This window comes from Solanum lycopersicum, chromosome 12 (genome assembly GCF_036512215.1).
Source record: "Solanum lycopersicum chromosome 12, SLM_r2.1".
Classification (NCBI taxonomy): Eukaryota; Viridiplantae; Streptophyta; class Magnoliopsida; order Solanales; family Solanaceae; genus Solanum; species Solanum lycopersicum.
Window position 1 is genome coordinate 67,840,255 of NC_090811.1, and position 14,933 is coordinate 67,855,187.

The following is a 14,933-nucleotide window of genomic DNA, read 5'->3' on the forward strand; positions in this document are numbered from 1 at the left end:
TGATCGTTTTGAACTAAAAGCAAACTTTTGGGTGGAATATTCACATTATGTAGAATATCTTCACTCTCAATAGTTACATACAAGTCTATAGAACATAGAAAGGCGGGATGCCCATGACGTGTACGTGTCGGATGAACCAAGTCCTCATTGAATTTTATTTTTCCATTTGATGGGGCTCGCACATGTTCTGCAGTACCCCCCGTGAATACTCCTCCGGTATGAAAAGTTTGTAATGTTAATTGAGTACCCGGTTCTCCAATCGATTGACCTACAATAGTACCTACAGCTTCCTCCCAATTCAACCAGGTCGCCATGAGTAGGACTACGCCCATAACATAATCGACAAATCCAAGATGTACTCCTACAAGTAAAGGGAGTTCGAATAGAGATTGGTTATGCCCGAAAGGTTATGAACCGATTACAAGTCCAATGTCAATGGCTTAGTTTCTTGTGGCAATACATCGTGAACCCATGTATATATCATCTGCTAATACACGGCCAATTAATGTTTGACTAAAAATCCTTTCCGACATTATCCCATTCCGAGGACTCACAAAAATACCCCGGGCGATAACCTCCCCTACCACGTTTCTTATATGCCATTAGGAGAAGTCAGTCTGCACAATCCGCAATGATGAACCCGCGTAATATGCATGAACAATCTAGAAGGTTCTTTTTAACCTATATTGGTGACTTCCACCGCGCTTAAAAGAGGGGTGTCCACTTAAGGTCGGCCCAAATATATTCTTCAATTTCTAGAATGGATCGGCCCAAATGGACGAGCTTTTCAAAAATGTCAAAATTGTACTATACTTTCTAGAATGGGGACTACACAATTTATTTTGATTGGAGTGAACTTCTTGGAAATTTGATGAAACGTCAATTATCAAATTAAAGACTTGGTAAAAATCAAGCCTACTCTTGAAAATATATGTACGAAAATAAGAAAGTACTCAATAAAATTAAACGAAAGAAATTATATAGTCATTTAGTTAGAAGATTCGTATAACTCCACCAAATTTATGAATGTAAAAATTAGTTTAGCGCATGAAAATATAATCAATAGATTTTTGAACGGATTAAATTGAATTGAGTATATATATGTTGGCGGGTCAATTTGGGAATAGCTTTATTTAACCAAATCTAAAAGCTTGGACTAATTTTAGCAACATAATTGATCACCAGTAAATTTAAGTGTTAAATTGATATTTAAGGTTGAATTTGAGTGTACGTATATTTATTTTGGTAGTTCACCCATTATATGTGGGGTTCAGAAGAGAATCGAACCACAAGAATTTATTTTATGTAGCTTAATTTATGGCTCAAATACATGATTTATTGGTCATGCATGTGGTAACAATTTTATTAATTATATTAAAATATTCGTTTCAAACAATATTACATTATATTAAAAATAAAAAAATAAAAAAAATATCTTCTACTTTATCTATAAATATATGGAAAGTATAGACTAATTTCATAGATTTCTTTATAAAATGACTTAGAAACTTCAAGCATACCGCAATTGTAGCAAAACTCGTACGGAGTACGAACAATTCAACAACTTTGAATAGAAGCTTAAAAAACTTTGAACATAATTGCTATTATTATTCTTTTTGACAAAAATGACATAAAATTTAAAATAAATTTGTAAAATAAAGGACTAGAAAATCAATGTGATGGCTAGATATTACTTCCTCCGTTCCAAAATACTTGTCACATATTATTTTTCGAGAGTCGGTTTAACTGATCGTCGACCCTAATTATTCATATAACAACACAGACAATATAGTTTTACAAGTGGATTCTAGAAGGATAAGATGTACACAAACATTATCCCTACCTTTAGGGAGGTAGACAGATATTTTCGAAAGACCTTCGATTCCAAAAAACTGCGTTCGAAGCAGGATTGCAAGAAAACTATGACAACAACATATATTGCAAGATGAAAATTAGGTATAATACATAAATATGACCCTTAACTTGGCATCAATTGACAACTATCACATTTAACTTTGGGTGTGCGCAAATAGACACTTAAACTAGTATAAAATTGAATAAATGAACACATTTGTTCTACATGAAAACCCTGCATGGCAATTTTGTATCCTACGTGTATTATGTCATGTAGAACACTTGTGCCTACTTATTTAATTTTATAATAGTTTAAGTGCATATTTGTGCACATTCAAAGTTGAAAGACATAGTTATTCATTAACGCCAAGTTAAGGGTCATATTTATATATTACAAATAAAGCTATCGATTGTGTTACAACATTTTGGAATCAAAATTTAAATAGTTGAAAAATATATAAATAATACTATAACTTGTAATTTTTCTCAAGATGTATATCTTTAAATTTATCAAAATATAATTTAATTTTCGAAAAGAGCAAAACGAAATCAATATAGAAATTTTGTGGTGTCTGCATTGCTACTGACTTGTTGGACTTATACAGGAACATGTGAAATTTCTGTGGATATATACACTTTGACAAAGATATTCTAATTAATATTATCATCATTTTTAATCATTTATAATGTGGAAAATGATTGGGTAGATGGCACATTCAATGGATGAATTTAGTTATGTTGGACAAGTAATTAAATTAATTAAAGAATTTGATCGACTAATGTTACATCAACTATCTATTAACTTAGCTACTTTAATTTTTTTGCAAATTAAATTTATTATTTAATTTGTCTATTGTTCATCCACAAAATATCTTCAAAAAAGTTTTCATAGTTTAATCGTTTAGATGAATGACTATATATAATGTTTTAGATGTAAGTTATTTATTTTCTAACAATTATTTTTGTCCAATGAGGTGTCCTCGAATGATTGGATAGAAAAAAAAATTAGTGGTTTTTATTCATATTATAAGAAATCAATAATATATTTATATATAAATAATTAAATATGAACTTCATTTGAGATATTTATAAGAAAATGTAATTATCAAAACATGAATCCACTTTAGTTAGTCAGACAAATCTATTATTCACTAAATTTTTTAATAATATACCATCAACTTTCTCAATTATGAAAAAAAAAAATACTATTAGTTCATATTTTTTGGTTTAAAGTAGCATATTATCTCGCCAATATTTTAATTTCAATTTCGAGTTTTGGTCGAAAATCAAAATTAAACCATAATAAAGAAGGTTTATGTTACCTAATAAAAATAATGTACCATAATATTAAATTTCGTCGAAACGATTGTGATAATGTTTGAACTATATTTATCACTAGTACTGTTTTTTGTTGACTTTAGTTCTTATATTTATAATATAAAAAGTAGTATAATTAATTGCTTGGTTTGATTTGAAAATTTTGATGCATTGTCATTTGGGTATTATTAAGCTTTCAACGAAATTTTTAGTTGTGTATAATATCCTTCCAATATTAAAATAACTAAATATAGTACATATTCCTTAGTCATATAAATATGGTACTCCTTTAATTTACCTACTTTTAGTATATATTTCGTTTTATTAAAGTCAATTTAATTATTTCTTTTAAGCTAAATTGAATTAAATTAATTTGACTTTTGAGAACTTGTGCTGGAAAATGAAGCTTGGAATTAGAAAATAAGGCCCTCTCAATATGGTCATCTGGTAGGAAGATTCAAATTAGAAGATTCAAGTACCCCACCACCATAAATATAGCCAAAAAAATTATTAATATATGACACCCATCTACGCACCGTTATATATGAGTCGTTAATATGAATGAATAATTGAAGTAAATACAAAATCAATTATCTATGTATTTAGCACAAATTTAATCTGTCCAAATTTAAGTTAATCGTCCTATTTAAATATAAACATCATAAAACACATTTCAATTTTTCATATTCTAATACATATGTAATGTAACTAGTATTATAGGGGAAAAGAATAAAATTTACTTACATTTACCAACTAAAAAACAGAGATTTTTTTTTTCCAATTAAAATATAAATAGTCCAGGAATAATATACTTGTCAGACAATCAACATCCACCAATTAAGTTGGATATTAAAATAGACAAATAGTTATACTATAGTCTATAATATTATATAAAAATTTGTTCCAAATAATAACCGATGGTCGGCACGTCTACAATAATTGTTTTAAATAATCTTTAGTCAACAAATAATAAATGCATAAGCACTGATGCAATATGACTGAACACATGTATGATATCGCGGACGGATTTAGAAATTAAAATTTTTATAAAGTTTTAAAATAATTTTAACTTAATATATTGAAATTGCAATTAAAATATTTACAAATACTTAATAAATATGCGAGAAAAAATCGACTATACTCTAAATAATTCGAAATGAATCAATTTTACTCCGTATCAAAATATTCTCCAACTATCAAAACAACTCAACCTACTAACGGTTGCTAATAAATATAAAATTGGGGTAGAGATTGGCGGTTGAATGTATGATATACAATATAATAACATATAAAAAAATTTGTAGTGTATATAAACACTTCACATATTATTAAAATAAAAATGATTGACATGTAACTCTTTTTTTCTTGTGACTCCTTATACATTAGGTAAGTGTTTATTTTTAAATTTATGATATCGTGTATCTTTTCTTATATGACTATTTAAATTTTATATATCTAAACTAATAATAATGAACTTTTTTTACTAACTCTAGAAATGATATATAATAAAAGAAATCAAGCTCAATTATATATCTTGACACGTTATATTACTGATTATACCTTTAAGTCATCTCAAGTTTCAGTCAATTTCTAGAGGATTGGTATAATAGTTGGAGGTCATTTCTAGCAATAGTTAGTAAGGTATTTTTCGAGTTGTTTTGACAGTTTGAGAGCGTTTCTAAGCCAAAGACGTAACAGCAAAGATATAAGGCAAAAATATAACTGAGGATAAAATTGACTTTTTTTTTATTTCCCGCCTTAGGAGCGCACACATTTGTGTTCTTTTAGTGACTCGAACTCACAACCTTAGAGTTGAAAGTACTTCCTCTTGTCAAAACTGACTCATTTTGAATAGTGAGAGTAAATTTAATCATTTTCTCTACTTATGCAGGATCGAGCCAAAAGTTATTGAATTCACGTGAACTCACAATATAATATTATATTGTGGATCTACATGTCTCTACCAAAAGTAGGGAAAAAAAATATGATTATAGAGGAATCAAAATCTACAAAAATATTTCCAAAGTCAATTATACTAAACAAAATACAATTTGTACAATCTCAAGTCTTGATCAAGAAAAGCTTACATTCAACTTATTAATTTTAGTCATGAAGTTTAAGTAGTTAATATGTCACTTTCTATAGTCTTAAATTACATGTCATGTAGCTATGAAATTTCTAGGAATCTATTCTAATTCAAACAAAAGCTTCAAAGTTAAAACGCCTAAATCTTCCTGTATAGTCTATTTTCTCAACACAAACAAAAAAAAAATGTATGATAGTTCTCTCTTTGGTCTCTTGCAAATGCTATATGATACACTAAAGAACGAGGCGAAATTCCTATCAAATGTAAGCAATCAAATTCAAGATATTCGTGCTGAAATAAATCGAATACAATGCTTCTTACAAGATGCAGATGCTAACAAACCTGAGTATGAGACAGTTCGTAACTGGATTGCAGATATCAGAGAAGTTGCTTACGATGTAGAGAATATCCTCGAGAAGTATATGCATAAGGTCGTATTGAGGAGGGATCGATCGTTGTGGAAGGAGAATATAAATTTACATAACATAGGCCTGGAGACAAAAGATGTTATGTCAAGAATTGATAACATAAAAAGATGTATGAAAACTTATGTTGATACAGGTATAAGAGCTATATGTCAAGGGGATACCTCGTCGGAGAGAAGTCAATGGTTAACGAGGTCTTACTCTCATCTTGTTGACGAAGACTTTGTTGGATTAGTAGAAGAGGTGAATAAGTTGGTTGATGAGTTGATCGATGATGAGTTTTATGTAGTTTTCGCGATATGTGGAATGGGAGGTCTTGGTAAAACAACACTTGCTCGGAAGGCATATCGTCATGTTGATGTACAAAGTCATTTCCAGGCTTTCGCGTGGGCTAGTATCTCGAGACAATGGCAAGCAAGAGATGTGCTGATGAGCATCCTCACGAAACTTGAACCTGAAAACAGAACAAGGATTAATATGATGATGGATGATGAGCTTGTAAAAGCACTTTACAATGTTCAACAGAGGAAAAAATGCCTTATTGTGCTTGATGATATCTGGTCAACAAATTTCTGGAATAGCGTAAAACATGCTTTTCCGAAGGGGAAAGGGAGTCGAAGCAAGATTTTGCTTACAACGCGCAAGAAGGACGTGTGTACACACATAGATCCAACTTGTTTCTTGTTTGAACCAAGATGTTTGGATGCTGAGGAGAGTTGGAAGTTACTTCATAAGAAAGCATTCCCCAGAGTAAACACTCCAGGTAATTTATCTTCAATTTAATGAAGTCTCATTTCAATAATTTGTTCAAATATGTGTAAAAATTGTCTATAATTGGCATAATACATAATACATAAACAGACACTGAAACTTAGCCTCACCTGGAAAGTAAGCACTCTAACTTTTGGGAGTGCACATCTAGATACTTCAATTTGGTGTCAAACGGCAACTGAACACTCCAACTCGTCCCAATTGTATGTTGTGGTCAGCCGATATTGAGGTGGGATGTAAATTTTGGAGGTGTCTAGATGATATAGTGGAGACGAGTTGAGGTGTCTTACTAGATGTGTATACTGAAAGTTTGAGTGCTTATATACTTGCTAGCTGACGTGAAGTTTGAGTGTATGTTTGTGTATAATGCCTTCAATTTTCTAAAAGCACGAAACTTGGGGGTATTGCTTATTGTAGGTATATGCTATTCATCGCGAAATGAAAATTCTCTCATTTTTTTGTGTAGATTTAAAGATTGATTTGGAGTTGGAGAGGCTTGGAAAGGAAATGGTCAGTAAATGCGGAGGCTTGCCTTTAGCGATAATTGTGCTTGCTGGACTCTTGGCTAGAAGACCTAAAATCGATGAGTGGAGAAGGACCTGCCAGAACCTTAACTTACACATGAGTGGTGAAAGTTTTGAACAAGATGGAGGAATTCACGGTGTCCTTGCTTTGAGTTACTACGACTTACCTTATCAGCTGAAACCGTGTTTTTTGTACTTGGGAATTTTTCCTGAGGATCAAAAGATTTCTGCGCGGAGATTGTATCAGCTATGGGCTGCTGAAGGTATCATATCATTGGAAGGTAACCGAGGAGAGGAAACAGCAATGATGGAGATAGGGGAACGTTATCTGCACGAGTTAGCTCAAAGGTACATGGTTCAGGTTCAACTAGAGGAAACAACGGGAAGGATCAAATCTTGTCGATTTCATGATCTCATGAGAGATACATGTTTGTCGAAAGCAAAGGAGGAAAACTTTCTCAAGACAGTTTCTCCTCAGCATTTGCATCAATCGATGCACTGCTCTACTTCAGCTACAGCAACATCAACACGTACTGTACGTAGACTGTCCATCACAGTAGACAATGAAGTTCAAAACTATTTCTCTACGGACGATAAGTCATTTCAGCATGTGAGAGCAGCTTTCTTCTTTCCAAGACAGACAGGACGCGAAGGCACAGAATATCCCCTGCCTTTATTCCAAGGTCTGTGCAATAACTTCTCGATGTTGAGAGTTTTGCATCTCGAGAAGTTCACTTTTGAGGAAATTTTACCAAAAGCAATTGGTAATTTAGTGTACTTGAGATACCTGAGCTTAAGACATTCACACTTTCAAAAACTTTCGTCGTCTGTAGGTAATCTTAAGTACCTACAGACACTTGATTTGAGGGTGAATTTCTTCTCGTACTTAACTTTACCGAATACCATACAGAAGTTGAAAAACTTGAGGAATTTATATCTTCCTCCTTCACATCAACACACGTATAAGTTAGACCTGAGTCCGTTAAGCCACTTGGAAATACTGAAGAACTTCGATACACAAGTTTCTCCTTTTCGAGATATCTTCAAGTTGACAAAACTTCAGAAACTATCAGCTGTTCTCTCATTGGATTCGGACGAGATGGAAGAGATGATCAAACACCTCACCCTCAGATCAGGTAGACTCAGGGAGACATCTTTTCGCATTTACTACAGATTTCATTCAGAAAAAGAGGTAAACATTCTGAAGTTACTGTTAGGTTGTCACCATCTCCGGAAGCTAGATTTAATCGGACACATCACTAAGCTACCGGAACACCACTCGTTTTCACAAAGCCTCACTAAGTTAACATTGAGAAAGAGTGGACTTGAAGAAGACCCTATGGTCATTCTTCAAAAGCTTCCTAAGCTATTCACCTTGTCGTTACGTGGAAACGCGTTTATTGGAAAGGAAATGTGTTGTTCTCCACAAGGATTTCCACTTCTCAAAACTCTTAAACTCCAAGGGCTACTAAATTTAGAAAGCTGGAGGGTGGAGACAGGGGCACTGCCTAATCTAGTTCATCTAGAAATCGACGAGTGCAAGAAATTGGAGATGGTTCCGGAAGGATTGATATATCTAAGTAAAATACAGGAGGTAATGATTATAAACATGCCAGACAACTTCCAAAAGAGGCTGCAAGAGGTTCAAAGGGAAGAATATTACAAAGTTCAGTTCAGGAAAAGTTTCGACACAAAGAAGATTTCGAAGATCAAATTCAATATGCGAATATCAGGTACTTTGCAGTCCATTTCATTATAATAGAAATGAATTGAAACCTTTATTGTTGAGTCTACATACCTTTATCTCGAAAACTGATACATACATCACTTATTTTTCATGTTCAGGACCAATGTTTGGCGGATTATTGCAGACCATTTATCCATCAACAGTACCAAAGGAATGGAAGATGTTATAAGGATTCACGAGGAAGATATTATCGATAAGGTTAGTAAACAAGACACTCATAAAACTTCATTTACCTTCTTCGCAGTTACCTATCCATACCGTGTACAATCTTCTATGCAAAACATGCTTAGCTAGTTAGCTCTGCTGTCATTCTGAATAGAACAGGAATCAGCTACGCATTTTTTGCTAATTCGTATCTAAATAGAATTCGCGACAGAATTTGTCCATAACTAACTCCAATCTTAAGATGGTATCACGTCCAACACATTTGAAGTCACATGTTATTGATCTTTAGCTAATGTATTATATATGCAGTCATTTGAACATATGCATGTTTTCATGGAACTGATGTATAATACCGCGAAAACTACAATGACAGCTTACATTAGAAGTAAAAGAAATCTGTTTTTCTGTTAAAAGTGACATACCTAGGGTAGTCCAACAATGCCTGATTTGGGGAGGGTTAGAAGTAGGGAGTCTGTTTCCAATAGACGCTCAACTCAAGGAAAAACAGTACAAAGCAGACCAGGAAAAGAAGTAACGGAAGTACAAGAATCAACAGACGAACTTACTACTGAGAAAACAACAATAACTGCTTACATTAGTAGCAATCGAAATCTGTTAAAACCGACATATCTAGTGTAGTCCCATGATCATATTGGGATAGCAGAGTGTACGCAGACCTTACTCGTACCTTAGAGATAAGGAGTCAGTTTCCTATAGACGCTCAACTCAAGGAAAAACAGTACAAAGCAGACCAGGAAAAGAAGTAACGGAAGTACAAGAATCAACAGACGACCTTACTACTGAGAAAACAACAATAACTGCTTACATTAATAGTAATCGAAATCTGTTAAAACCGACATACCTAGTGTAGTCCCATGATAATATTGGGATAGCAGAGTGTACGCAGACCTTACTCGTACCTTAGAGATAAGGAGTCAGTTTCCTATAGACGCTCAACTCAAGGAAAAACAGTACAAAGCAGACCAGGAAAAGAAGTAACGGAAGTACAAGAATCAACAGACGACCTTACTACTGAGAAAACAACAATAACTGCTTACATTAATAGTAATCGAAATCTGTTAAAACCGACATACCTAGTGTAGTCCCATGATAATATTGGGATAGCAGAGTGTACGCAGACCTTACTCGTACCTTAGAGATAAGGAGTCAGTTTCCTATAGACGCTCAACTCAAGGAAAAACAATACAAGCAGACCAGGAAAAGAAGTAACGGAAGTACAAGAATCAACAGACGACCTTACTACTAAGAAAACAACAATAACTGCTTATATTAGTAGTAATCCGAATCTGTTAAAATCGACATACCTAGTGTAGTCCCATGATCATATTGGGATAGCAGAGTGTACGCAGACCTAACTCGTACCTTAGAGATAAGGAGTCAGTTTCCTATAGATGCGCAACTCAAGGAAAACAGTACAAAGCTAACCAACAAAAAAGTAACGAAAGTACAAGAATCCAAAGAAATAACAACAAAACTACAATATAGTAGCAGAAGGAAAGCTAAAAAAGAACACTATTACGATAATTGAGGTACAAGTAATCAACAGAATCGAGGACAAGAAACTATCGAAGCAATAATACAACTACTAATATGAATAATATGATTATTACCTACTAACCTACTACTTATTTTTTTTTATTCAGGTCATGTATTTCAAGCAAGACTGAAAAAAGGATGACAAGTTGACAATATTCTTAATTTGAAATTCGAGGGAAAGTTGAAGGCCTTGCTTTTGTACAGTATTACTAAAAATTCTGACTCTATTATTTGTACGGACAATAGATTCTACTTTGTGTACAGATGTTTGTTAGACTATTGAGCTATTAAGTCTTGTATATATCATATTGATAGTAACAAAAAAGAGTGTACAATACTTAAAATCTCTTTTTGTAAATTATAATTTTTCTTTAAAACTCTCTTCTTTGCTGTAATAATATAATTGTCATTAGTTTAATTACTCCTTCTGCTTCTTTTTTTGTATGATTAGTGTTTGAATGGTGTACAAACTTTATGAAATGAATAAATAACTTTGTAACATTATTATTTTACTTTTTCTGGTTTTTTTTTTGGGGTATGATAGTATTTTAACGTGTACAAAAATTTAACAAATAATCAATAACTTCCAAATACAAACTTAGAAATATGTTCAACATAACCGAAAGTAAAAACCTTAGTACCCTACTGGTCGTTCAACATTGATTTCATCTTATATAATAATTAGTATAAGAGCATGTGACTAATTATCGAATTTAAACCGAGACGAATTCAAAAATTTTAAAAATTACGTGAATCATAACTTTTAGGCATTTATTTATATATAATATAATTTTAATTTTTTTCTCTCCAAGGCAGCAAATAAATCCAAATATTTCTTACATCATGCGAAGAAAAAAAAAAGATATTCATAAAAAGAAAAAGTCAGCAAAGCAATGACACGTATAAAATTACGTGTCAAAAATTATGAAACAAATGTCACTTGCTAGGTGTAAAATATTCATGCATGTAAATGCCACTTGTACTATATATTATATTTCAAAAAATGCTCTAACACATGCATTGTGACAACGCACGAACATCTTGAGTTACATTTTTTTTTAATTTCTCTTCACATTTTTTAGACTAAAGTTTATTTTCGTCACACATTTGGTATTTTTCTTTTAGAGTATTTTAAGTATAAGAGGGGGGGAATTTGTGAAGAATTTGTAAGAGAGAAAATAATGGCGATTGCTGGGGTTGATCGGAATGTGGCGTTGTCGCCGGAGGCACCGTTGGCTCCGGTGACGGTTGAACGGCAAGTTAGGACTGATTTGGAAACTTCTATTCCAAAACCTTGTAAGTTTTACTTTTTTTTTTGTTTTACTGAAATTTTAGTTCAGTTGATTGACTATCTGAATTTTCACGTCTGGTTGGATTTTTCGTGCCGTGTAGGAAGTTATTTCATTAATTTTAAATAATAAATTAAAGAGATCGAAGTAAATAGATGAACTGAAAGAGCATGATGTTGTTATCATGTGTTGGTTTCCTTTGTTGGTTCTTAATCAGATATTTCGAGTTTTGAGTTTTTAGAAACAAAAAGAATCTTTGATGCCTGACATGCTGATCACTGCTAAAAATTATTATTTTCCCATTGAAAAATATTTAGTGGTTGTTTTCACTAATGTTTTGATTGAATTGGTGGATTAAGAAAAAATAGTAAAATAGTAATGGTTTTGTTGAATGCCTTGAATCGGGCCCAAGCCTGTTAGGGCGTAGCTTAGCACTATATATAGACGCTATGGGAAACCCTATTCTGTAATTCTGTTTTTGCCTCTCCATAATAAAACTGCTCCCTCTCTTCCCGTGGACGTAGCCAATTTATTGGTGAACCACGTAAATCTGTTGTCTTGTTTTTCGCGTTTATATTTTCTCGTATTATCTCAAATTCCGCACAACAGGTTTCATATGAAAAAGTAGGAATTTTGCTATTATTTTTGTGAGAATATGTTGTTCACTATGCATTTTCCGAGTGAGTTGGTTCCATGGAAAATGAACGGGGAAATCATGATCTCTAGCACAAATTTTATTGGCATCCTTCGGATATGCACAAGTACACAGTTAAACTTGTATAAACTTGAACATCTATCTACGTGGCACGAATACACTAGCACGATACACGTACGACACCCTAACAGACAAAAAATGATCTGTGGGCGTGGATGTCACATAGGACATAAGTGTGTATTTGTTCAAATTTTATATAAGTTTAAGTGCTTACTTGTGCACACCCAAATTTAAGGACATAAATGTGATTTAAAGCAAGTTAAAATGACATATTTATGTATTATGTTAATTTTATTTACGTGAGAATTTGTTTTTCACCGTGCGAATCTCTTTTCATGTGAGATGAGTTGGAAAAGCATAATCTATAGTACAAATTTTCCATTGATTCGCGATGGAGTTTTTTTTTTTAAAATGTTTTTAGTGGTGTGAATTTGGATCTAGTTAGGCCCACCAAATTTTGGGAAACCAAAAAGAATAGTCCGGACCCGAGCCGTTGTACTTGTGTGTCAAAGTAGCCTTATTGGAGTGGAGCTTCTAATTGGCACAACTATTAATTGAAGGGGTCAATCAATCAAAGCTCCTAGCTCGATGCTTGGATCGTTATACGTATCTCTCATCTTATTTGAGCAGCTGAGCCTTAAACAGGAGCATGTTACATTTTAGTCGATTTGTTTTTCCTTCAATTTTTTGGTAGTTTTACTCGAGGATTGTTACGATGCTATGTTTTAAAAGATTTGTGTTATGTATATTCAGATTTGGCAAGGGGATTGGTGGCTCCTGATATGGAGCACCCCCATGGTACTCCTGGTCATAGGCACCACGGCATGAGCGTTCTTCAACAGCACGTTGCGTTTTTCGATCAGGATGAGAATGGCATCATCTATCCGTGGGAAACTTACTCAGGTAATCATTCCATTTCCGCTACTCGCACTATAGGCAGTTCTATGAGATGTGAACCCATAATTTAACATCACAACGAGTTCAATATTAAAAATCTTAAAAGTTGAAACCATTAAATTTAAATTTTAAACTGTTTTAAGTAGGTAAGGATATGATTTATTCACCATTTTCGGAGGAAAAATGCATCATCGGTAGCATTTAGACTTGACATTTTATCATGTGCAATTCGATAAGTACTAATGCGATCAAATATCCAACATGATATACATAGTTCTTGTATATTTGAACTGAAAACCTCGTGCGGTCCTTTTTCCCCTCACTTTAAACAGGGCTACGTCAGATTGGCTTCAATATGATAGCATCTCTCATTATTGCCATTGTCATCAATGTTGGTTTGAGTTATCCTTCTTTGCCGGTAAGTTCCTGCTTCGAGTTATCGTACTTCAGTAGTTTGCAAGTAAGTTGATCTGTTCTTAGAAATGTTAATAGTAAATGATCATTAAATTGAAAGAACGTTGCTAATATATCGACTTAAAGATCCGTCGAAGTGGGATTTTGGTCCTTTTAGTATATTTGGTTAATAGGTTAATGAGCGGAGTTTCTATACGAAACAATCTCTCTACTTAGGTTGATGTAGGGTGCGTACGTCCTACCCTCCCTCGATTCGACGTATATAGAAGTTTGTTTATGTATAGGTTCTTTTTTCGTTGATATTCGATGTGATACAGGGGTGGATACCTTCTCCTTTCCTCCCAATATATATTTACAACATACACAAGTGCAAACATGGAAGTGATACTCACACCTATGACAGTGAGGGAAGGTTAGTATACTAATTCGCTTGTTATTCCGTTTTCGATATTATTCTTGACCATCCTCGTCAAGTCAAATTGACGACATTTCCTTAAGGTTCATGCCCGTGCATTTCGAGAACGCTTTTAGCAAGTACGCCCGAACTCTGCCTGATAAGCTTACTCTTGGAGAACTTTGGGAAATGACTGAAGGCAACAGAGAGGCGTTCGACTTATTTGGCTGGTAATTTAATTTTCTCTCAATCCAAACCCGAATGTCCCCGAAGTAATGTCTCTCAAGGCTTTTGGCTTTTTTTAGGGTGGCGAGCAAAATGGAGTGGGGAGTTCTGTATGTTCTTGCTAGAGATCAAGACGGTTTTCTTTCTAAAGAAGCTATAAGGCGTTGCTTCGATGGAAGTTTGTTCGAGTATTGCGCCAAGATACAAATGGAAAAGGAAAATGAAGGATGGTTGAAGGAAGAATAGTTGGCAAGTCTATTATGAAGCAACATTGTAATAAATAAGGCAATAATAGCCTTGTATTGAACTTGTATTTTGTGCATGTTGATTGCTAATAGTATTTATCCGAATTGGCGTTATGAGTTTTGCTAGTTGAATGTTAGTGTAACTGCGTGTTTGATAGAGTGCTACTAGTCGAACATTCCAGTATATTTACCTTCGTACCAGAATCGGATCTCTCTGTAGTATCTGTTCTTTGTAATCTTTTTTGTGTGTTTGTACGAATTCACAAAATTTATGTCCTGAATTTCGATTTTACATTTCTCGAAAATTT

At 33.4% G+C, this 14,933-nt stretch overlaps 2 protein-coding genes across 2 annotated transcripts; both read left to right on the forward strand.

Moving 5' to 3' along the window:
* The first annotated feature begins 4,907 nt into the window (after window positions 1–4,907).
* On the forward strand, window positions 4,908–10,958 carry LOC101266319 (probable disease resistance RPP8-like protein 2). Its single transcript, XM_010316471.4, has 4 exons — window positions 4,908–6,445; window positions 6,920–8,710; window positions 8,823–8,922; window positions 10,554–10,958. The coding sequence occupies exons 1-3, from the start codon at window positions 5,341–5,343 to the stop codon at window positions 8,891–8,893; spliced, it is 2,967 nt and encodes a 988-aa protein (XP_010314773.2). The 5' UTR covers window positions 4,908–5,340; the 3' UTR covers window positions 8,894–8,922; window positions 10,554–10,958.
* A 524-nt stretch (window positions 10,959–11,482) lies between these two features.
* Window positions 11,483–14,749, forward strand: LOC101244941 (caleosin). Its single transcript, NM_001346838.1, has 6 exons — window positions 11,483–11,742; window positions 13,204–13,353; window positions 13,680–13,765; window positions 14,079–14,173; window positions 14,260–14,385; window positions 14,461–14,749. The coding sequence occupies exons 1-6, from the start codon at window positions 11,628–11,630 to the stop codon at window positions 14,624–14,626; spliced, it is 738 nt and encodes a 245-aa protein (NP_001333767.1). The 5' UTR covers window positions 11,483–11,627; the 3' UTR covers window positions 14,627–14,749.
* Window positions 14,750–14,933: the final 184 nt, after the last annotated feature.